This window comes from Tursiops truncatus, chromosome 9 (genome assembly GCF_011762595.2).
Source record: "Tursiops truncatus isolate mTurTru1 chromosome 9, mTurTru1.mat.Y, whole genome shotgun sequence".
Lineage (NCBI taxonomy): Eukaryota > Metazoa > Chordata > Mammalia > Artiodactyla > Delphinidae > Tursiops > Tursiops truncatus.
The window spans coordinates 10,172,978-10,197,315 of NC_047042.1; the positions used below are offsets into that span (position 1 = coordinate 10,172,978).

General features: G+C 42.2%; 1 protein-coding gene across 1 annotated transcript in view; it reads right to left on the bottom strand.

Annotated features, from left to right (window-relative positions):
- Positions 1 to 24,338, bottom strand: part of HECW1 (HECT, C2 and WW domain containing E3 ubiquitin protein ligase 1) — a 256,280-nt gene that overhangs the window by 81,853 nt on the left and 150,089 nt on the right. Inside the window, exons 10-13 of the mRNA XM_019940665.3 lie at positions 23,730 to 23,880; positions 15,864 to 16,006; positions 13,681 to 13,802; positions 11,314 to 11,499 (exon numbers count right to left, since the gene is read on the bottom strand). Of these exons, the coding sequence (XP_019796224.2) occupies positions 11,314 to 11,499; positions 13,681 to 13,802; positions 15,864 to 16,006; positions 23,730 to 23,880 (602 nt within the window). The remainder of the gene's footprint in view (positions 1 to 11,313; positions 11,500 to 13,680; positions 13,803 to 15,863; positions 16,007 to 23,729; positions 23,881 to 24,338) is intronic.

Sequence of the window (24,338 nt, forward strand, 5' to 3'; positions counted from 1 at the left end):
TACCTCCCTTCCTTATTCCTCTACCCCATTCCATCCTTGACCCCTAGCCAATAACTGTTCTCCATTTCTGAATTTTTGTCACCTCAAGAATGCTATAAAAATGGAATCATACAGTATGTAACCTTTTGAGATTGACTTTTTTCACTTAATATAATTTCTGTGAGATTCCTCCAAGTTGTTACATGTATCAGCAGTTCATTCTTTTTTTTTCATTGCTGATTACTTTTCTATGGTATGGATGTACTAAATTTGTGGCAACAGTTTTTGCTTTACGCCTAGTTTCATAAGCAAAGTTATAATGGCTTCATGAAATAAACTATGCAGTTTCCATTTTTTCCCATGTTCTGGAGTAGAGCATGAAGATATCTGGGAGTGGGAAATGCATTCACTGATACGTTCTCCAAATTATTCTATAAGTCTATTCAATTTTTTATATTTACCAAGTCAAATGTATATGAATATATATATAATAGGTAAATTATTCATTTCTTCTAGATTTTCTGTGATATCAAACATTTATTGAACTATTTGTTAAATAAAGAAAGACATGTATTTTCTTTTTTCCTTTTAAAAATTTCCCTGCACCTGCTACATCTCATTTTGTTGATTTTATTTACTATTTATCTCTCTTCTACAACAACTCTTACATTTACCTCTTACACTGTTTTCTAATTCATACACTTCTGCCTTTTATTTTTTTCAAATAAACATTAAAATACATTTCTGCTTCAATTACTGTTGCTTTTTTATCTTCTCTAAATCATTGATTTGGAAGCTTATATTTTATATTTATTTTTCTTCTTTGATAATAAAAACCAGTGCTGCTAGCCCTTTGAGTACATGCTTTCTTATCTCATGCTTTATTAAGTACTACTCTCTTGCATTTTCAATAACTTCTTAAAGATTTCTAAGTCTTAATTTTATTTAAAACCCAATAGTCACATAGAATATTGTTTTGAATTTCCAACTAGCCCAGTTTTTGTTTCTGATGGTGGTTTTTAAATTTGTTATTTAAAATTTGGCTTTATTGCTTGCAGCCATGGAATGCAACTTGAGTATTTTCTGCTTTTTTGTTTTCTTTGTGTTATAGAATGTTATCACTTAGAAAAATGGTCCATAGATCTTGAAAAGATGTTGTAAGCTCTTTTTTTTATTGTATTTATTCCTTGGTATTTTATTCTTTTTGGTATGATTTTAAATGGGATTATTTTCTTCTTTCTCTTTCTGATAGTTCACTATTAGTGTAGAGAAAAGCAACATATTTCTATATATTAATCTTGTATTCTTCAAATTTACTGAACTCTATTAGTTCTGATAGTTTTTTGGTAGACTTCAGGGTTTTCTATACATACTATTATGCCATCTGTAAATAGTGACTCTTTTACTTTTTTTCCTTCCAATTTTTGATATTTTTTATTTCTTTTCCTTGTCTAATTGCTGTGGCTAGAACTTACAACACTATGTTAAATAAAGGTGGCAAGAGTGGGCATCCTTGTGTTGTTCCTGGTTTTAGAGGAAAAGCTTTCAGTTTTTTACCATTGAGTATGATGTTGGCTGTGGGTGACAGTATGATGTGGATGTTTGTCATAAATGGCCTTTATTATGTTGGGATATGTTCCCTCTATACCAACTTTGTTGAGAGTTCTTTATCATAAATGGATGCTGAATTTTGACAAATGCATTTTCTGCATCTATTGAGATGATCATGTGATTTTTATCATTCCTTTTGTTAATGTAGTATATCCCATTGATTTGTGGATGTTCAACCATCCTTGCATTCCTGGAATAAATCCCACTTGATCATGGTATATGATCCTTTTAAGGTATTATTGAATTTGATTGGTTAGTATTTTGTTGAGCGTTTTTAATCTACATTCATCAGAGATATTGCCCTGTAATTTTCTTTTTTTCATAGTGTCTTTGTCTGGTTTTGGTATCAGGGTAACAGTGGCCTCTGAGAATGATTTTGTGAGTGTTCCTGCCTCTTCAATTTTTTGGAATAAAATACCTAGGAATAAACTTAACCAAGGAAGTGAAAGACCTATACTCTGAAAACTATAAAACACTGATGAAGGAAACTGAAGATGATACAAAGGAATGGAAAGATATCCTGTGTTCATAGATAGGAAGAATTGTTAAAATTTCCATACTACTCAAAGCAATCTACAGATTTAATGCAACCTCTTTCAAAATACCTATGACATTTCCCACAGAACTAGAATAAATAATCCTAAAATTTATATGGAACCACAAAAGACCCAAAATTGCAAAAGCAATCTTGAGGAAAAAAGAACAAAGTTTTCATGCTCCCTGACTTCAGACAATACTACAAAGCTACAGTAATCAAAACAGCATGGTACTGTCATGAAAACAGACACACAGATCAATGGAACAGAATAGAGAATGCAGAAATAAGCCCATGCACTTATGATCAATTAATTTATGACAAAGAAGGCAAGAATATACAATGGAGGAAAAACAGTCTCTTCAATAAGAGGTGCTGGGAAAACTGGACAACTACATGTAAAAAAATGAAATTAGAACATTCACTAAACCATATACAGAAATCAACTCAAAACAGATTAAAGACCTAAATATAAGACCTAAAACCAAAAACTCCTAGAAGCGAACACAGGCAGAACACTCTTTGACATAAATTGGACAAATATTTTTTGGGGTCTGTCTCCCAAGGCAAAAGAAAGAAAAGCAAAAATAAACAAATGGGACCTAATTAAACTTAAAAGCTTTTGGACAGCAAAGGGAACCATTGACAAAAAGACAACCTACTGAATGGGAGAAAAATACATGCAAAAGATATGACTGATAAAGGTTAATAACCAAAATATATAAACAGTTCTTATAACTCAATATTAAAAAAAAAAGAACCTGATTAAAAATGGGCAGTAGGGGCTTCCCTGGTGGTGCAGTGGTTGAGAGTCCACCTGCCGATGCAGAAGACATGGGTTCGTGCCCCAGTCCAGGAAGATCCCACATGCCACAGAGCGGCTGGGACTGTGAGCCATGGCCGCTGAGCCTATGCGTCTGGAGCCTGTACTCCGCAACGGGAGAGGCCACAGCAGTGAGAGGCCTGCGTACCGCGAAAAAAAAAAAAAAAGGGCAGAAGACCTGAGTAGACATTTTTCCAAAGAAGATATACAATTGGTCAACAGGCACATAAAAAGATGCTCAACATTGCTAATCACCAGAAAAATGCAAATCAAAACCAGAATGAGATATGTCACCTCACCCTGTCAGAAGGGCTATTTTCAAAAAGTCTACAAACAACAAATGATGGTGAGGATGTGGAGAAAAGAAAACCCTAGGACATTCTTTTTTTTTTTTTTAACATCTTTATTGGAGTATAATTGCTTTACAATGGTGTGCTAGTTTCTGCTTCATAACAAAGCGAATCAGTAATACATGTACATATGTTCCCATATCTCTTCCCTCTTGCGTCTCCCTCCCTCCCACCCTCCCTATCCCACTCCTCTAGGTGGTCAAAAAGCACCAAGCTGATCTCCCTGTGCTATGCGGCTGCTTCCCACTAGCTATTTATTTTACGTTTGGTAGTGTATATATGTCCATGTCACTCTCTCACTTTGTCACAGCTTACCCTTCCCCCTCCCCATATCTTCAAGTCCATTCTCTAGTAGGTCTGTGCCTTTATTCCCGCCTTACCCCTAGGTTCTTCATGACTTTTTTTTTTCTTAGATTCCATATATATGTGTTAGCATATGGTATTTGTTTTTCTCTTTCTGACTTACTTCACTCGGTATGACAGACTCTAGGTCCATCCACCTCACTACAAATAACCCAATTTCGTTTCTTTTTATGGCTGAGTAATATTCCATTGTATATATGTGCCACATCTTCTTTATCCATTCATCTGTTGATGGACACTTAGGTTGCTTCCATCTCCTGGCTATTATAAATAGGGCTGCAATGAACATTGTGGTACATGACTCTTTTTGAATTATGGTTTTCTCAGGGTATATGCCCAGTAGTGGGATTGCTGGGTCGTATGGTAGTTCTATTTGTAGTTTTTTAAGGAACCTCCATACTGTTCTCCATAGTGGCTGTACCAATTCACATTCCCACCAGCAGTGCAAGAGTGTTCCCTTTTCTCCACACCCTCTCCAGCATTTATTGTTTCTAGATTTTTTGATTATGGCCATTCTGACTGGTGTGAGATGATATCTCATTATAGTTTTGATTTGCATTTCTCTACTGATTAATGATGTGAGCATTCTTTCATGTGTTTGTTGGCAATCTGTATATCTTTGGAGAAATGTCTATTTAGGTCTTCTGCCCATTTTTGGATTGGGTTGTTTTTTTGTTGTTGAGCTGCATGAGCTGCTTGTAAATTTTGGAGATTAATCCTTTTTCAGTTGCTTCATTTGCAAATATTTTCTCCCATTCTGAGGGCTGTCTTTTCATCTTGTTTATGGTTTCCTTTGTTGTGCACAAGCTTTTAAGTTTCATTAGGTCCCATTTGTTTATTTTTGTTTTTATTTCCATTTCTCTAGGAGGTGGGTCAAAAAGGATCTTGCTGTGATTTATGTCACAGAGTGTTCTGCCTATGTTTTCCTATAAGAGTTTGATAGTTTCTGGCCTTACATTTAGGTCTTTAATCCATTTTGAGCTTATTTTTGTGTATGGTGTTAGGAAGTGTTCTAATCTCATACTTTTACATGTACCTGTCCAGTTTTCCCAGCACAGAGAATCCCAAAGATGCTACCAGAAAACTACTAGAGCTAATCAATGAATTTGGTAAAGTAGCAGGATACAAAATTAATGCACAGAAATCTCTGGCATTCCTATACACTAATGATGAGAAATCTGAAAGTGAAATTAAGAAAACATTCCCATTTACCATTGCAACAAAAAGAATAAAATATCTAGGAATAAACCTACCTAAGGAGACAAAAGACCTGTATGCAGAAAATTATAAGACACTGATGAAAGAAATTAAAGATGATACAAATAGATGGAGAGATATACCATATTCTTGGATTGGAAGAATCAACATTGTGAAAATGACTCTACTACCCAAAGCAATCTACAGATTCAATGCAATCCCTATCAAACTACCACTGGCATTTTTCACAGAACTAGAACAAAAAATTTCACAATTTGTATGGAAACACAAAAGACCCCAAATAACCAAAGCAATCTTGAGAACGAAAAACAGAGTTGGAGGAATCAGGCTCCCTGACTTCAGACTATACTACAAAGCTACAGTAATCAAGACAGTATGGTACTGGCACAAAACCAGAAATATAGATCAATGGAACAGGATAGAAAGCTCAGAGATAAACCCACGCACATATGGCCACCTTATCTTTGATAAAGGAGGCAAGAATATACAGTGGAGAAAAGACAGCCTCTTCAATAAGTGGTCCTAGTACATTCTTGACGGGAATGTAAATTGGTGCAGCCACTGTGAAAACAGAATGGAGGTTCCTCAAAAAAATTAAAAATAGAACTACCATGTGAGCCACCAATTCCACTCCTGGGTATATATCTAAAGAAAATGAAAACATTAATTCAAAAGATACATGCACCGCAGTGTTCATAGAAGCATTATTTACAATAGCCAAGATATGGAAGCAATCTAAGTGTCCATCAACAGATGAATGGATAAAGTCGATGAGCTGTATGTATGTATGTATATGTGTGTGTGTGTGTGTGTGTGTGTGTGTGTGTATACACACACACACACACACACACACACACACAGATTGAAATACTAATAAGCCATAAAAAAGAATGAAATTCTGACATTTGCAACAACATGGATGGACATATAGGTTATTATGCTTAGTGAAGTAAGTCAGACGGAGAAAGACAAATACTGTATGTTATCACTTATATGCGGAATCTAAAAAATAAAACTAATTAATGAATATAACAAAGGAGAAACAGACTCTCAGATATAGAAAACGAACTAGTGGTTACCAGTGGGGAGAAGGAAGGGGGGAGGGGCAAGATAGGGTAGGGATTGAAGAGATACAATCTACTATGTATAAAATGACTAATCAATAAGGATATATTGTACAACACAGGGAAATATAGCCATTATTTTATAATAACTGTAGATGGAGTACAAGCTATAAAAATACTGAATCACAACTGAAACTAATATTATATTGCAAGTCAATTATACTTCAATTAAAAAAATAAAAGATTATTATTAAAAATTGTGGTAAAATATAAAATTTGTCATTTTAATTATTTTTAAGTGTACAATTTAATGGCATTAAGTACATTCTCTTTGTTGTGCAGCCATCATCACTATTCATCTTCTAAATTTTTTCACTTTTCAAAACTGAAACTATGGCTCCATTAAAAAATAACTCCTCATTCCCTCCTCCCCTCACTTCCTGGTAACCTCTATTCTACTTTCTGTTTCTATGAATACTATTTTAGATATCTCATATGGGATATAATATTTGTCCTTTTGTGTCTGACTTATTTAACTTAGCATAATGTTTTCGAGGTTAATTCATGTCGTAGCATGTCAGATTTTCATTCCTTTTTAAGGATGAAAAATGTTTCATTGTATGCATATAACACATTTTGTTTACCCATTCATGTAAGCTCTATTTTTCCACCTTTATTGAGATACACTTGACAGATAAAAATTGTATGTAATTAAGCTCATAGGTTTTTGAAAGAGATTGCATTAAATTTAAATAAAAGAAAAGAAAAATAAAGTTTTCTTTATATAATATGTATGTTGTTCTTTGGTTCACAAGGTGTATATGATTATTGTATCTTTATTTTAATTGCACCATTGATTAGTATAAAATTTTTCTCTGACTCCATTTTAATGATCTGAATTTCAACTCTCCTTTGTATGATATTAATACACCATCACTGATTTTTCTGTTACTGTTTTCACACTATATTAAATATTTATTCTTTTACTATTAAACTTTCTGAATCATTTCTTAGGTATGTTTCTTTTTAAGCTGGGTTTGTTTGCTATCAAATCTGATAGTATCTCCTTTTGGTAAGGAGATACTATTTCTTACTAGGAATACTAAGTTCATCCTATTTCCACCTGCTGCCACGACTGTTATGCCTGGCTTTACTGTTGTTATTTTATTTTATTAATTTAATTTTCTTTCCTTCCTTGTGGATTTTTTTGTGCGTTTTGTTTTATCAACTGTATTTTGTTTGATTTTATCTTTTGTAGGAATTCAAAAGAGAATACTCTTGCTTTAAATGGTAAAATGGTTGCTTTTTAAGTTTGTCAAATAACTATATTTAGCCATTGTTTTTCAAATTATCCGCTTTGACCCCCCTTACACCCAACTAGGAACTTAGCACAACTTTCCTTGCCCTGTTCACTAACCCACTTCCTGTTTCCTTATTTTTTAATTCTGGTCTGTGGATATTGGTCCAGATTGTTCTTATACACATATTCCATTTTTATTATACATATTTCCCATATTTTATTGAGCCTTTTCCAATATATTTTAAAGCATTAAAATCTTAAAGCAATTATTTACACTTGTATTTGTGGATTTGATTGATTTTAAATACCCACCGCCATAGTTTTTAACGCTATGATTTTCCCATTATTGATTTCCTCTGCTTTATTTGTGAGTCGTCTGGAGAATGGTTTTCTTAGGGCAGGCAAAAGAGTAGGGTGAGCTCTGAAGTCTTGTACATGAGGTTTTTCCCTACTGTCATCACACTTCAGTGATAACAATTTTTCTGGAAATAGGATTACTGGGCTACTACCTTTCTCATCAATAACCTGTAGTCATTGCTCTCTGGGTTTCCACAGTTTAGTTTTATGGATGGGAAGTTTGAAGCTTGTCTTATTTTAATTCTTTTGTAAATAACGTTCACATTATCATGGCTGTATATTGATAAGATTTTTTAAATCTCTAAAGACATTCCAGAGTATGTGTAGAGATAGAATTTATTTTAATTAATTTTACTATAACTCAGTGAGTCCAATTAACCTGCCCACCTGAACAGTTTGTTGTAGATCAAAGTTGTATTTTCAATATTTAACAATTTAATATATTTAATATTTACTTATTGCTACTGCATTCTGATTTCTTCTTGAAGAACATCTATAAGTCATTCATCCAACAGAGATTTATTGAGGGCCAACTATGTGGCAGGCACTATTCTAGGCCCTTAGAGGTTTCATCAATGAGTAACACAAAGATCCCTGCTCTCAAGGAGCTTAAAATTCTGCCAGGAGAAACAGACAAAACAGTAAATCAAGTAAATATGTAACTTATATAGCAGAGCACACGGGTAAGGGATCTTGAGGGATCTTGTAATATTAAATTGGTCAATATTAAACTGGTTCTTGCTGAGAAGATGAGATATATATTTTTTCTTTTTTTTTGGTTTTTACATTTTTTTTTCACTTTATGCTTCACTGTTTGCAATGTGGTGCCTTCCCTGTGCTTTGGGGGCTGTTTCCATGTTCATATTCTATATTAATGATTTGATTTTACATAGTGTCAGTTCTGCTCTGTTTTATCCCTATGCTATTACATTTTGTTGTTCCCTGCAATCTTAAAACATTTATTTAGCCCACGTCCTTTTCTTTTCTTGTTTTTAATTGTAGTAAGAACACCTAACGTGAGTTTTAGTTTCTTACAAAATTTTTTGAAAATTTACTTATTTATTTATTTTTGGCTGCGTTGGGTCTTCACTGCTGCACGCGAGCTTTCTTCAGTTGTGGCGAGCGGGGGCTAGTCTTCGCTGTGGTGCGCAGGCTTCTCATTGTGGTGGCTTCTCTTGTTGTGGTGCACAGGTGTGTGGGCTTCAGTAGTTGTGGCACGCAGACCCAGAAGTTGTGACTCATGGGCTCTAGAGCTCAGCCTCAGTAGTTGTGGCGCACGGGCTTAGTTGCTCCGTGGCACGTGGGATCTTCCCGGACCAGGGCTCGAACCCGTGTCTCCTGCGTTGGCAGGTGGATTCTTAACCACTGTGCCACTAGGGAAGTCCCTGCAACAAATTTTAAAGTGTATAGTACAGTACTGTTAACTATAGGTACCATATTGTATAGCTGATCTCTAGAGCTTATTCATTTTGTGTAACAAAGACTCTCTACCCATTGAACAGAAACTCCCCACTTCCTCCTGCTCCCATCCCTTGGCAACCACCATTCTACTCTGTTTCTATGAGCTTGAGCAGATCTCTTGTATAAATGGAATAGTGCAGTTTTTGTCCTCCTGTGACTACCTAATTTCATTTAACATAATGTCTTCCATGTTCATCCATGTTGGAACATGTGTCAGAATCCCCTTCTTTTTTAAGGCTACATAATACCCCATTGTATGTATACACCACATTTTCTTTATCCATTCATCCATCAAAAGACATTTAGGTTGTTTCCATATCTTGGCTATTTGATTAATGCTGCAAAGAACACAGGAGTATGGATATCTCTCTGAGATTTTGATTTCAGTTCTTTTGGATCAATACCCAGAGTGGGATTGCTAGATCCCACGCTGGTTCTATTTTCTTATGTCTGCTTCCTCTCAGATTGTTTTCTGTGTGTGGCTTCTTTGTGCTCAACAGAAGTCATACCGTCTCGTGCCCTTCTGTGTATGATAAGCAGATTATCTTTAAAATATTCATTTCTATTTTCTGAAGAAAATTATATGCTTTTTCTCAAGATAAAGATTCTGTTTCCTTCATGTAGTAGTAGGTCTTCAGAGGTCCCTTCTTATTTTGTTGCTATGTGTTCAGTCCTTAGGAGAGGCCGTCTCCATCTCACGCCTGCCACAGACGGGGTCTCACCTGTCTCACCACCCGAAGCCCCACCACCCCTTGGATAACCATCCTCCTTGGCACAGCCCTGGAGCCAACTTGAGGCTCACATGCAATCTCCACCGATGCTGGGCGGAGGCCGTGTCCACCTTCCTCTGATTTCCAAGACAACAGATGAGTCAGAGGCCATTTTGTCCTCCTCGTGGGGATGACAGTGCATTCAAAGACACCAGACAGCTCGGCCCCAGCCCTCCTCTTCCTACACAGTACACACTAAAAGTGAAGGCTGTTGACTCTGAACATGTCAATAAAGAAAGAAGCAGACTGGCCGAGCGAGGAACAAGAAGATGGGCCAGTGTTCTGGAAGCTGCCCTGTTTCTTTTGCATAGAAAGCTATCACCACACCATGAAAATGACCATGTGTCACTGTCATTCTCCCAGTGGAGGCAACACCCAGTAAACAAGGAAGTCCTGGGGAGCGAAATCTGCCTGTGGTGGCTTTTTGCATACACGAGGCACCCCTCGCCCAGTTCATCCCCGACTACAGAGCTGGTCGTAGACAGTCACTGTACTGACGGACTTGCATTAATTAATGGACACGATCTTTCCCCCCATACTCCAGAGAGCCCAGGTTCTTAGGCACGATAAAATGTTTGTGGGGGGATTTCTGGGTCCCAGGGCACGGTGATGTCCCATCAACCCACTTTGGGGAACCATGGCTTTGCACGTTCACCATCACAGAGGAAAGGAGCTGTGTGATGCAGTTTCCCACTTAGACACGTGTCTGCTGGCAACACTTCTGATTCCTTTGTCACTAAAAGAGGGAGGGATTCTCTCTACCAAAGTTTGTAAAAGATTACACAGGGACAATTCCTTGGTAAACTGCTTGGCCTTGTCTTATAAGTGCACTGAGATGACTGACGGTGATTAAGGAAAAGCATCCTCGCTTTAGCAGATTCAGCTAGGCTTCTAGGGCATCCCTGGGAAAGCCCAGTTTTGGTTAAGGTCACATGAAAGCAAAATGCAAGCCAGGAACATTGCACGGGCCCAATTCACCCGGTCCCTGTTTGCCAGGCTGTTTTAATAACTGAAGGCTTATTAGGGAAATCACAATGAGTAATCTAATAATGTCACTCCCAGTTAGCTAATAATTTCATTACCTGAGAGTGAGCTGTCTAAGGAGGCAAAACAATAGAAAGGTCACGGAACAGAATCTGGTTTCAGGTTCCAAACCGAAAACCAGTTCCAGATCTCAACTGGGCGTGACACTGTCCCCCCACCGCCAACACCCCACCCCTTCCCCACCCAGAGAACACAGAGCAATGTCACAACTTGGTGGAGGTGCTGCTGGCACCAGTGGGCAGAGCCAGGGATGCTTGAAGACATCCCGCACATCACAAGACAGAAACCCAGGTGTGGGTCGTTACCCCTCCTTCCTTCCTGGTGGCCAATGGCACATCTGAGGCACAGCCTTCCCTGTCCTCCCCACGCTCCCTCCTCACCGCCTGCTCACCAGTGTTCTCCTTTTGCTGTAAGGCCCCCCACTGCAGTCAGGCTCACCTTTCCCTGCTGGTCTGTTTTGACCTCCCAGCCCCGGGGCAATTCCAGCCGAGTGTCCGCAAACATGTTGATGAAATTCACCAAGTCCCGGTTGTGCTGGTAGCGTTCAAAGTTGCGCGCGTCCCGCCGGACCTTGAGGATCATGTGCTTCAAGCAGGTGCTACTGGTGAAGACTCGGTAGGCACTCTGAGAGGGGTCGGGGCCGACAGGGAAGGCAGTGGGGTTAGGAGAAACACAGACCAAGCGTACTTTGAGCCCCTTGATGGGATGGGATGTGATTGCTACACAGGGATTTACTGTGGGCGTTGGGGGTGGGGTGTAAAGCTCTTGCTGCCCCTCGGAAACACACATGGACCTCCGGGCTGTCTGGCTCTACCGCTGCTTCAGCACCCTGGACGCTGTCGACCTGCCCTGCATCTCAGAGCTGCCCTCCTCCTTCCTCCCTCCTCCCGCCCCAGCAGGGCTCTGCTCTCTCAAGTCTCCCTCTGACTCTCTGAGCATCTCCTTCCTCTCCGTCCGGCTGCCTCCTCTCACTGCACAGGTGCGCCCGTGCTCCATCTTAGCTGTCTTTATAGCAGGGTGTATTAATTAAGGTTCCCTGTGGATTTAGGGCTGACCTTCAGAGGTCTGCCACTCCTTGCTAGGTAAAAACTGTGTGTGTGTGTGTGTATGTGTGTGTGTGTCTGTGTGTGTGTGTGTGTGTCTGTGTGTGTGTGTGTGTCTGTGTGTGTGTGTGTGTGTGTGTGTCTGTGTGTGTGTTGGGGAATGAGAAGAAGTGAAGAAAGTTTCAGGAGTTCCTCATTGTGCCAAGTAAGCATTTTATGCTACCTGGGGCTGGTGTGTGTGGGGTTCCAGGAGAGACTGCTCACAGCCAGAGCAGGCTGGGGCAGTGGCTCCTTCCGGCTCAGGGCCACCTGGTGCCCAGCGCTGAGGGCATCGCTACTGAAATCCTTGCCCCCCTTCGTGACTCCCCCACCTGCACCGCTGGGCAGCTGCTCCGGGTCTAACCACTGGATGTCCCAGAGGCTTCTCTAATATAACCTGCTCAAATCTGGTCCCTCCTCCCCTGCCATAGCCTGCATCACTTAATCAAACTACTGCTAACTGGGGACATGACCACCTAACTCAGGGGCCCGAAGCAGAGAGGACTCACTTTCTGGAGTCCTCATCTCCCATCCCCCTCCATCACAGTGGCCCCAAGCGCGACTGAAATAGCTCCCGAGCAGAGTCCTTCTTTCTCTGCTCCCGGCCCCTTCCGTAAGGCAGCCCTTGATCATCGCTCACTTGAGCGCTTGAACCAGCCTCTGGTCTTAGTCCCCTCAGTCCCTCTCCCACAGTTCTGCCAGAGAAAAGAATTCCTCAAACACTGGATCATGTAACTGATGATAACATCGGAGACTGCTGGCTCCTGTCGCCTACTGAGGTAGATCCAGGTTCCTTTCCGTGACGTACCAGGCAATTTGCTGCTCATCTCTCCACGCCCTCTTCCCAGATCTGCCTGTTGCCACACTCCAGGCTCACTGGACCCAGCCCCAGGCTGAGTCCTTCCTCCTGCAGCCTGGAACCTCTGCCCCTCCCACTTTCAACCTTCAGGACTGAATTCAGCGGTCACCTCTTCAGGACCACTCCCTGTGTTTCCTGAGCATCTTGTTCCTCCCTGAGGTCAGGCACTGTCCTGTCACGTTAGACACATCTCTGCACGTCTGTTGCTCCACAAAATGAGGAGCTTCTGCTCAGCAGGTGTCACCCTAATCTGTCTTTATGACTCCAGCACTTAGATCTGTGCCTGAACTGCAGGAAACATTTGTTGAATGAGAAAAGTAATGACTATAGTAATATAATGTCATTGCTTCCTCGACAATACCAAAAAAAAAAAAAAAAAAAAAAGAAATGGAAAAAACTACATATGTAAAAATCACATCAAATTTACCTTAAGCATGTTACTTGCAAAACTAATTACAGGAAAAGGAAACCTAGTTATTTATCTATTCTAAAATTTCTTTAATGAAAGTGATTTTATAAAATGATTCAGGCTGAAGGGAATCCGTCAACTTCACAATTGTGTTCCTTAAAAATTTTAACAATAATAAAAACACATCTTTGTTTCCAAATCACTTTCACTGCTATTAACACATCTGAACCTAACAAAAACCCACAGAAGCTACAGCATTTCCAAATCTAGCTTTCCTCCTTTTTGGGAGACTCACAGAGAGCAAAAAAGAACCATCTTTTTTCTTTTCTCTCTTTTTCTTTTCTTGCCTTAGTTAAAATGCTATCCTCTTTAATCTATCCAATGACTTTGCAAAGTTGTGTTTCGGGTCTTGCTGGAAGCCAGGCCAGGCCCCTTCTGTGTGTGGGAACACTCACGTAATTGGCGTGCAGTACAGTGAAGAACTCGGGGTTGGTGATGAACTTGACAGCCGGGGACTGTAGCAGCAAGGTGATTTTTTGTGAGTTCACTGGAGAAAGTGACCCATCTCTCCTCAGATCTGGAAAAAGTGAAGCAAAGCAACGAAAGGCATTGGGAAAAGATCGTTTCAAATAGAGGACTTCTCTCTTGTGGCACCAGCAGCCCACAAGGTTCACCTGCACAGCTGGAGAGGACTGTTGTTTTGAATAGAGATCTGACCAGCTGTCGCAGTGATAGGGCCAGGTGTTCTATCACTCGGTGTCTGTCAGTTAAGAATCATTATTTCCTAGGAGTGTTCCTGTACAACGTCAGTTAGGATCAAGTCCTTGAATACCTCATCCCTTTTATCCCAATGACTTTTTTCTTACTTTCCTTATAAGTTGCTCACCATAGCTATGAGAATTTGTTTGCAGAAAGGACCACAATTCTTCCCCCCCCACCCCGCATCCCCATTGGTATGGAACTCTGCAACCCTGTTGAATCGAGCTGGCCTTGTGCCTTGCTTTAACCAACAGAATTTGCCAGAGGTTCTGAGCGGCCTGTGGGTCCCCACTTTCTCTCCCTCAACACGAGAACAGTCTGTGCAAGATGAAAAGCCATGGGGAGTGGGGACAAGCCGCCCCGGCTGAGGCCACATCAGGCCAGCCAGCTTGCAGTCAATTCCACAGCTGACCAAGGATGCAGGTGTGAGCCCAGTGGCCTGAGGAACCACCCGGCAGGGCTCAGCTCAAGTTGCCCACCTGCAGGATTGAGGGCTACATGCATGGCTGTGAACTTAAGCTTTCGATGGCTTGTTATACGGCAAATGCCACCGGATCCAATACCAAACGCAGAAAGAAATTTTCTTTTCCTTTTTCCTCATGTTTCTAATTACTCCATCACTTTACTACATCTCTCTCAGAGATTAATAGAAATTAATAATAGAAATACATAAACTAGTCACTTTAGTATATCTGATAAAATGAATAGAATGGAGGCAATTAAAATAGTTGGTGGAACTGTGTACACACATATTTAAAAGAGGGCGTGAAAACGTCCACTCTTCTGCTTTTGCAGAGAGAGCTGAGACCTGGCAGTACAGGAAGCACATGGCTGTTTGCTCCAAATGTTCTAGAGCCGTCAATCTGCCATCATTTACCCAGTTCAAAAAGAAACTGGATTATTAGGATGTTACAGTAATAATCTTACGCTATTACAGGTATAAAAAGCAGAAGCCAATCTCTTCAGAGAAAACAATCTTATGGTTACCAAAGGGGAAAGGAAGGGAGGGGATAAATTAGGAATTTGGGGATTAACAGATACACACCACTATATATAAAATAGATAACCAACAAGGACCTACTGTATAGCACAGAGAACTATATACGATATCTTGTAATAGCCTATAATGAAAAAGAGTCTGAAAAAGTGTATGTACAACCGAATCCGTTTGCTGTACACCTGAAACTAACACAACATTGTAAATCAACTCTACTCCAATTAAAAAAAAGAAGTCAATCTCTTAACGCCTTTTGAATATTCTCGCCTGAGTTCCACTCAGTCAGATTCAAAGAAATGAACACCAGACCCCCCTAGTGGATGCTGATGGTATTTGCTAAAAAATGCTCCCAGGCGGCCATGTATAATCGTAAGCCTGCCGGTTCTCTTTACTCCCAGGTTCCTCCCTCAGGGGGGATTGTATTTTATTCTTTAAAAAATTTTTTTTTTTTTTTTTACTATTTCTTATTTTTTTAAAAAACATCTTTATTGGAGCATAATAGCTTCACAATGTTGTGCTCATTTCTGCTGTGTATTTTATTCTAAATGCAAACAAGTCTTCCTATTGTTGTCATGTGGCTCCTTGGAAGCAGACCATGAATTCTTATCGTATGTTTTATTTATAAGCGGAAAACAACCTTAGGACACCAACAAATAAATTTACTTAATAAGAAATGATTAAGCCACCGAAACCAAAAATTGCCTTGACGCATAGGTGCAAGGTCTCTTCACCGTGAATCCACTTTCCCTTTACGTTCCTGGTGGGAAACTTCTGTCTGTTTTACCCTGCTGGTGCCAAGCCCCTTTCTCCCGCTGGCCCTCGCCCATGCCCCGCTTTCCTTACCCCATCCGCATCCCAGGAGTCTGGGCCCATCCTGCATACCTATGCTCGACTGAGAAGTTTCAGCCTCTGAATCACTCCCGCCACCTCCTCCGTTGCCTCCTGCTGGGACCTGCTCACAACTTTGGCTGCCAGAGTCTTCTTCAGGCCTCTCTGTAGCAATGGTTCGCTGAATATTTTGGTACCTTTGTGTCAGAAAGTGCAAAGACAGGAGTTAACTTTGGTTTGATGGCTTGTGGAGGGGCTGATGCCCTGAATCAGATAAGTGGGGAAATCAGTAAAGGATTGTCCTGGAGGTCAAAAAAGTCAGGAAAGAAATGCTCAAAATCCCCACAAGATACCCAAGACAATTAACACTCCAAGTATCTCTCGATGATTTGATTTCTTTTTGTTTTGTAAGCTGTGATGAGTTTCAAGTATAGTGACTTCAAAAAAAATCACCCTGCATTAAATGAAATTAGGCTAAATCTAAAATAATGGTATGGGAAGGAACTTAAAATATTACAACTAAGATATCAAAGCACCTCTCCCTGATGGTGATAAGTCTACAAACTAAAATAAAAGTTCTACTCACTTGTTTTTATTTAACAGGTAACTGACAGGACTGGCAAGGGGTGTGCAAAGGTTACACGCTAAAAACACACTGGCAGACAAATAAATGCTTTCTGCTTCTTTGAAGGCTCCTTTGATTTTTCTTTCCAAGTTGGGGAATCAGTCAGTCAGTTGGCCAGTCAGTTGCCTAACCAGGTGCTTACTAAATATTTACTGACTTTTCCAGTGTGTCTGGCTCTGCGCTGGACTTCCAGACCAAAGAGAAGACTGGAATGCGATCTCGTCCTCTGAACCCTCACGGTCAGGAGGGTTCAGAACAAAGAGGGGAAATGCACATAAACCGTGACTCTAGTGAGGTGAACAAGCTGCCCTAGGTGTGTAAGAGGTGTGGACACAGACGAGGAAACACCCAAGGCACATGCGTCCTGAAGTCAGAGTATGACGTGTCGGGGAGCTTGTAGGGAAGGTACACGGAGGAAATGACATGTGCAAAAGGCTGCAGCTGGGAGAACTCCAAGAAGGTTGGTGGTGGCGTCAGGATGTGTGGGCCTCGGGCAGTGCCAGGGAACCAGCAGGGGCGGCAGGGAGCGCCGAGCAGGTGGCCAGCGGCGGCTGGAACGTTTTTCTCTAGGCCCAGGTCCTCCAACTTGAGCTGCATCAGGATCACCTACGGGGCCCGTGAAAACACAGGCTCCACCCCCAGTGTCTCTCTGATTCAGCAGGTCCAGGGATGGGGTGGGGGAGGCAAGAATGTGCATTTCTGACTAGTTCCCAGCTGATGCAGTTTCTGCTGCTGGTCCGGGGACCAACTCTGAGAACCGTCACTGCACGGGCTGAGCAGCTGCTGGAAGAGAGAGGCAGGTCCAGTTCTACAAGGACCCCCACCTGTGTGGAGGGTGCGGGAGGAGAAGACCCTGGAGTCGGGGAGAGCAGCTGAGAACAACTGCATCGCTCCAGGCTGGAGATGCAGAAGCCTGGAACCAGGCAGGGGTGGTGGAAAAAGCTGGTGTCTAAGGATGCTGCTGGGGGCAGGGGACACCCACATTCTGTAGGGATACTAAGATCACCTAAATCTGCCCACAAAACACTCACAGAAATTTCCTAAACCTCCCTGCCTAATTCACACTGTGTTTTGTAGGCAGGTGTCCAGCTGTCTTGTTCCTTTTTGCTCTGCTCTGCGTCCTTCACTCTTTGTAGCCCCTCTTCCTCCTAGCTAAATGACCTTGACTTTGCCTGCTGTCTCTCGGCCCCACCAGGGCACAGGACAGGAATTCCGCTTCCCTTTTCTTCTCGGCACAGCAGGAATGAGGGAAGCGGTCAGACTGACGAGATCTTTAGTGGCAGAGTTTGTAATAACTTTACATGTAGACTCAGCAGAATTTGGGACCTGACTGGGTATGGAGGTTGGAGAAGACAGAGGAGACAACTGTGAAGTTCGAGGCGCCCACTTAGAGCAGGTGGGTGGAGATGCCGGTACTGATGAAGCCCATGTAGGATGGGCAGGTTGGTGGGAAGATTTTAGTGTGGATTTGGACATGGTAACCTGGAGGTCCTTGAGGTCATACAAGTGACAATAGCCAGGGGAGCGTTGCTGTATGGGTCTTGCGCTCAGAGAAGTGAAGTGGGAGTGGAGGAAGAGGCGTGAAGAGGAGGGAGCCTCCAGGGAGCAGCGAGTAGCCAGGTCGCCATGTGCAATCCAAGGTGGGGGCATGGGGAACGTATTATTACACGGACAAGGTCTTCCATGGCAGGGATTCTGAAGACTAGTGACCTCTCCTTGACCTTTAGAGAGGAGTTTTGGGGACTTCCCTGGCGGTCCAGTGGTTAGGACTCCACGCTTCCACTTCAGGGGGCACAGGTTCGATCCCTGGTCGGGGAACTAAGATCCTACATGCCACCCGGCCAAAAAAATAATAATAATAAATAAATAAAAAATAAAGAGGAGTTTTGTTCTCAAGTGTGGTCTCCAGACCACTTGCCAGAGAATCAACTGGGTGATTATTATAATTACAGAAATTGGGGCAAAATTGAAATCTGCAGTTCTAACAAGTTCTTCAGGTGGTATTATCTACATCTAGGTTTGAGGCTCTCTGGTGCGGGGCTTTCTTTAAGTTTTGTTTTATCTAAAGAGACTCAGGCACTCGCTCCTGCCACCTGGCGGAAGATGGCTCTGCCTGCAGCACTTACTGGGAGGCATTCCTGAGAAGGCCTCTTATGAGAAAATGCGGAAGGGGTAGGAATGAGCAAGGAATCGGAGAGAGAAACACTTGCTTTTATTTACCCCTCCACACGCCTGTGGCAGGGAGGCTGTGGGGAAGGTGCAGGCTGTCTGTCTGTGATGTTCTTTTTGCTGGAACTCAAGTAATGCAGCCACACGTGGGGTACTCCGTGGGCCGGTGAGAAGCTGCCTAAGCTTGTGACCTTGACCTGGGAGAGGAAGGGGGACTGCCAAGGACCAAGGAAGCTGCTGTTGGAGGATCTCCTAAGTGGCTCAAGGCAGGCTGCATTTTCCAAAAGCGGCTCAACGATATTTTCAGTCCACAGCTTCTTCCAGAACCTGACTACTCTCCTACTAAGAGGCAGAATCAATGTCCCCTCCCCTTGAACCTGGGAAGGTCCTGTGGCTACCTGGACTAACAGACAATAATGAAAGCGACAGCTTGTGATGGAACACAGAGGCCATGCTGTGAGGAAGCCCAGGCGACGTGGAAAGTCCACCTGGAAGTGCTCTGGTTGACAATCACAGCTGAGATCCCAGCCGACAGCTGGCATCAGCCTCCAGATACACGAGCCTCCAGCCCAGCCACCCTCTGACTGCAACCATGAGGTACCCAGAGGAGGGCCTCACTGAACCCAGTCAACCATGAGAACCATGAGAGAGGATGATACTCATGAGGATAATGGTGATAATAGTCAGTTATTGTTGCTTTAGGTCACCCCGTCTGGGGTGCTTTGTTACTCAGCAACAGATGCCTGGAAAGGGCTTAGACAAACCTCACATTGTAGCCTCTCTTTTACTTCCCAAATTGCAGTGATCACTGAAGAGGATTTTAACGAGGAAATATTTTATTTTTATTATAATTTTATTCGATGGAAATGTCAGCAATTTCACAAACTGCTTCACATGTCCTCAGTTGCACCTGGTTTATCTCACGCCTTACTAAGTCAACAGCCTCAAATCCCAGGTGCCAGACCCAACCCCTGGACTTTGCTGAAGTCAGGACAGTCTTGGGGAAGCAGGACACACAGCAGTTGGTGGAGGATCACCCAGCAAGGGCAGGGCTGCAGCCTCAGAGGCTCTCTTTGTTCTAAAGATGAGAGAGGGGGTCAGAGAGTTGGTTCTCTTCTATTTCATCAAAAATTATCCTTCAGGGGCTTCCCTGGTGGCGCAGTGGTTGAGAATCCGCCTGCCAATGCAGGGGACATGGGTTCGAACCCTGGTCCGGGAAGATCCCACATGCCGCAGAGCAACTAGGCCCGTGAGCCACAACTACTGAGCCTGTGCGTCTGGAGCCTGTGCTCTGCAACAAGAGAGGCCGCGACAGTGAGAGGCCCGCGCACCGCGATGAAGAGTGGCCCCCGCTCGCCGCAACTGGAGAAAGCCCTCACACAGAAACGAAGACCCAACACAGCCATAAATAAATAAATAAATAAAATTAAAAAAATATATATATATCCTTCAATGTCCCCCCTCACACTTTATTTTTTTGCAGAAAAAGGTTAAATATTTATATTATATAGGGTTTATGGAAATTGGTAAGGAAGGCAGCTGGAATGTCTAATTTGCAAAGGGACACACAGAGGAACACACACAAAACCGAACCGGGAATAAAGAAACCTTCCAAAACCAAACCGAACTGAACCAAACCAAACCGAAACCAAACGAACAAAGCCCATAGGAGCAGACGATTCTCACGGGAGGAGCTAAAATTGGGAAAAGAAAAGCTCATGGAAACAGAAGTTGACCTTCCCTCCAAGAAGTGAAATGTAAGAAGCACCAGAAAACACGAGGAGAATCACTTAAGTCAGCAAAAACCCACCAAAAGATGAGATGGAAGGCAAGGTATTGCTGCTAGCAAAGTAAACCCGTAGAAACACACTTTAGAAAACCTTTAAGCATTGATATCAAATACCAAAAGCACGCAGATCTCTCTTGGCCTGCTCTTTTGGGAATATAACCCTAAAGAAACACTCTAAGACAATCTTAATATTTTACATACACTTGGGCCTTATCCAAAATAGTGATTAAAAGCAATAAGTGAAACATCCAACAATATGTCAGATTAACTAAATTACATCTGTTCATTGGAATACCATCGTTTAAGTGATCATCTTAAGACTATGTAGCAATATGAAAATGCTTATAATGTAGGAAGTGAAAAATGAATATAAAGCTATATTATCATTAGAGCTGTATAAGGACTGTGCCTATGAAATTTGAAGACAGTTAATTTTTTTAAAAAAGCTAATCCTTCGGGCAGTAGGATTATAAGTCTTTTTTTTTTTGCTTATTTAAAACTTGCATTTCTCAATAGTATAATAATTTTATCCAAATAAGTAAAACATCAAACTTGAGTTGATGATTTAAAATGAGATTATGTATTTATATTTTCGGTTTCCTCAATAAATATTTGCGAAGAAGGTAGAGTTAGTTCGTTCAGGATATTTTGAACGTGTAGGAATGAACTCGGGAAATGGTCTTGTACTGAGTCCTGGTAAACTCTGGCCCCATCCAGGCACCGGGACGAGGGACACAGAAGAATGAGAAAGAAGGGAAGGACAGTTACCAGTGGCAGGCATGATGAGCCATCAGTCATGGGGCTGCAGAGGAGGTGGCCACTGGCTCTGTGCGGAGAGCTCTGGGGAGGTTCCAGGGACCATGTGACATTCGGGTTAGGCTTTTGCAGGATGGAGATGAGTGCCAGGTGGAAGGCACGCAATGAGGGACTTTCCTGCAGTGGAAGCGTGTGGCAAAGCCACAAAGGCCACTTAGGGGGTGGCCGAGGGAGTGTGGTCACCGCACACTACGTTGTCCACTCTGCATTTTGCAGTGTACATCTCCTTGCACAAACACATTTGTCTTTCACAATCACCCTGTCAGGAGTCAAGAGAAACTCCTTCTTGCAACACTGAGAAATATTTCCATCTTGCTGTGAGAAGGTGATGAGTGTAAATTTCTCCTGCTAAGCAAACACATGCCCCCCTGTGTGTGATCACATCTGCGATGGATAAAGGACTGACAGTATACCTTCTGTGGCTGCCATTATCAGGCCAAATCACTGGAAAACTTTAAATGCTTGAAAGCAATAGGTTAAAATAAGCATTGAAGAGCCTGAATACTTATCTGAAGGTTATCTGACCTTCCCTAGGTAGGATTTTTCACAAGAAATAAGCACTTTCTCAAATCACTCAGTTCCTTTTCTTTTTATCTGTCCACATGGATGCAGCAAATACAACTTGCTATTCAGCAAAGTCTGGTCTCTCTCAGCATGTTCAGCTCCACTGGAGGGCACAGGGGTTTACACATCAAAGCCTGTACACTTCGCTAGAGGCCTGGTTCAGGATAGATTTGGCTTCTTTTTTTTTTTTTTTTGCGGTATGCGGGCCTCTCACTGCTGTGGCCTCTCCCGTTGCGGAGCACAGGCTCCGGACGCGCAGGCTCAGCGGCCATGGCTCACGGGCCCAGCCGCTCCGCGGCATGTGGGATCTTCCCAGACCAGGGCACGAACCCGTGTCCCCTGCGTCGGCAGGCGGACTCTCAACCACTGCGCCACCAGGGAAGCCCTGGCCTCATTTTTATATTATACAACCTGAACATCGTGAACGAACTTCCAAGGATTTTTATGTCACAGGTCAAGGTGTTTACTTCTGCTTCTGGTTTACAGTTTTGTTTTAGTGTTCAAACTACACCTCTTGTAGATATAGACTGATGCTGCTCTCCGTGTTTCTTAGTCTGGTAAATTATTTCAGCTTATCTGTCTGGCAAGACAGACCCTGAGGCTATTTCTGCCTATGGCATCTGAACACAGTCTCTATGTAAAATGAGCTTGCTGCGTCCTTTGCATTTTTAGTTGTAGGAGTCTTGTTGCAATCACCATGAAAGGACACTCCCAAGGATTTTGGAGCATTTATATTTAATATGTTCTTCCTTGTAATATGCTTTCTTTCTGTGGGAATGACTAGAGAAGTACACTGCCAATAAAAACCCGTTATGGTTCTTATTAATGACCGAAACACTCAGGTACTGAGGGGGAGAAATGGAAAGCAAATGTCTTCCAAATGCTCAAGCAATAGAAGAACCCCTGGTGATTTTCACCTAAAGCATCCTTCTCTCTCTACAACAACAGTAAGCAGAAGTTCAATGTTTTGTTTCTGTGCAATTTTAATAGGACTGAATTGTCTACTTTTTTTTTTTTTCTGGAGGCTACAGTTAACTTTCAAAAGATATTTGTTATCAATAGCTGTGTCCCCCAAACCCAGTTAGTTATTCTTTTTAGTCCCTCTCCACCTTTTTCCTTTATTTTACACTAGCAAGACGTCATGTGGATACAAACGAAGTTGGGCCTGCAGTCTGCATTCCTGGCTACTAAAAGTATCCAAAAGCCACTGCCCTGGTCTTAAAGAAGCAAGATATTGGGTATGATGCTCATACTAGCTTATGGCATGGGAGAGGTGCTGTTTAGGGTTTCATTTGCATGTTGAAAACAAAATGACATCTTTACATACTTACTAAAAACTAGTAAGGGGTCTAGTTTTTAGACAAAACAATTCTCAAAAAGTATCTTTAAAGGTTTCTCTTTCTATGATGAAAGCTTTTTAAAAATGTATATTTCTGAGTATATAGCAATTCTGGGACCAGGGTAGGCATGAATATAGAGACTTATGAGGCAGCTTTTTCTCCAGGCAGCTTTTAGTATTCTGTTGACCCTATCCTTGGAATGTTTTCAAACTGTTTGGGTTCTGGACCTGTTTGAGAATCTTATGACAGATATGTATGAGTCTGGTAGATAAATGTGCATCCGTGTATAATTTTGCATATAGTTTCTGGACGGTTCCTGGAACACTGACACCCTCAGTGAATACCTGGGTGGGGGGGTGGTCCATGGGCCCTTGGCCAAGAAAACCTGTGTTCGAGCCTGGGCCATCAAGAGGATTCCCCGTCTTTAAATGACACTTAGGCTTAGCTTGTCTCTTCACCAAATGTTAAATCTAGCTTTCCAGGTACTAACTATGAATGGGTTAATTACTTTGCAGTTTCCTCATACAATCTGAGCAGGAAAGTATAAAAGGGGGTTTCTTTAGCTGCCCTTCTCCTTTCACTGCTTTACAGGGGCTCACCGCACGCTGATCACCCACCGCCTGTTGAGTTGCTCCATCTGCTGGATGGACCCGGATCTCCGCATCCCGTCGGGGGTGGCTGCTGATGTGGGACGCTGCCAGGTGGTCGTGCGGTTCACGTGGTCCACATAAAAGACCCGCCCATGGCTGTCAATGCGAGCTTCCCAGTCTAGCGCATGACGAAAAGGCAAAAAGAAAAATCAAGGACAAACTACGGATCCATGTGAAACAGACACCACTTCCAGGTCTTTTGCAGTTAGAACTCACCACGGGTGACTTGCTGAAGACCAAGCACTGCCCAGAGCACCTGGGTGACCTCTGAGGCATTGGCATGGAGTTGGCATTCCAGGAAAGAGCCCATGGGACTCAGATGCTCTGCTGGGCCATTTTAAACAGTAACTGGGGATACTCAAGTATGACCTGTGTTAAAATTCTAACAATTTCTAAAGAGAAAATGGAATGTTTATTTCCTTCTTTAAAAAATTCCATCTTGTCAATTTTCTTGGCTACTCAAATGACAGCTGGAAGACTGGAAATGTCCTCCGGTGACAGCTGACACTCTAATGCTGGAAGAATCCTTTCTTTGCTAAATCTGATGGAGGATGGCTGCTCAGAAGGGAATAATGG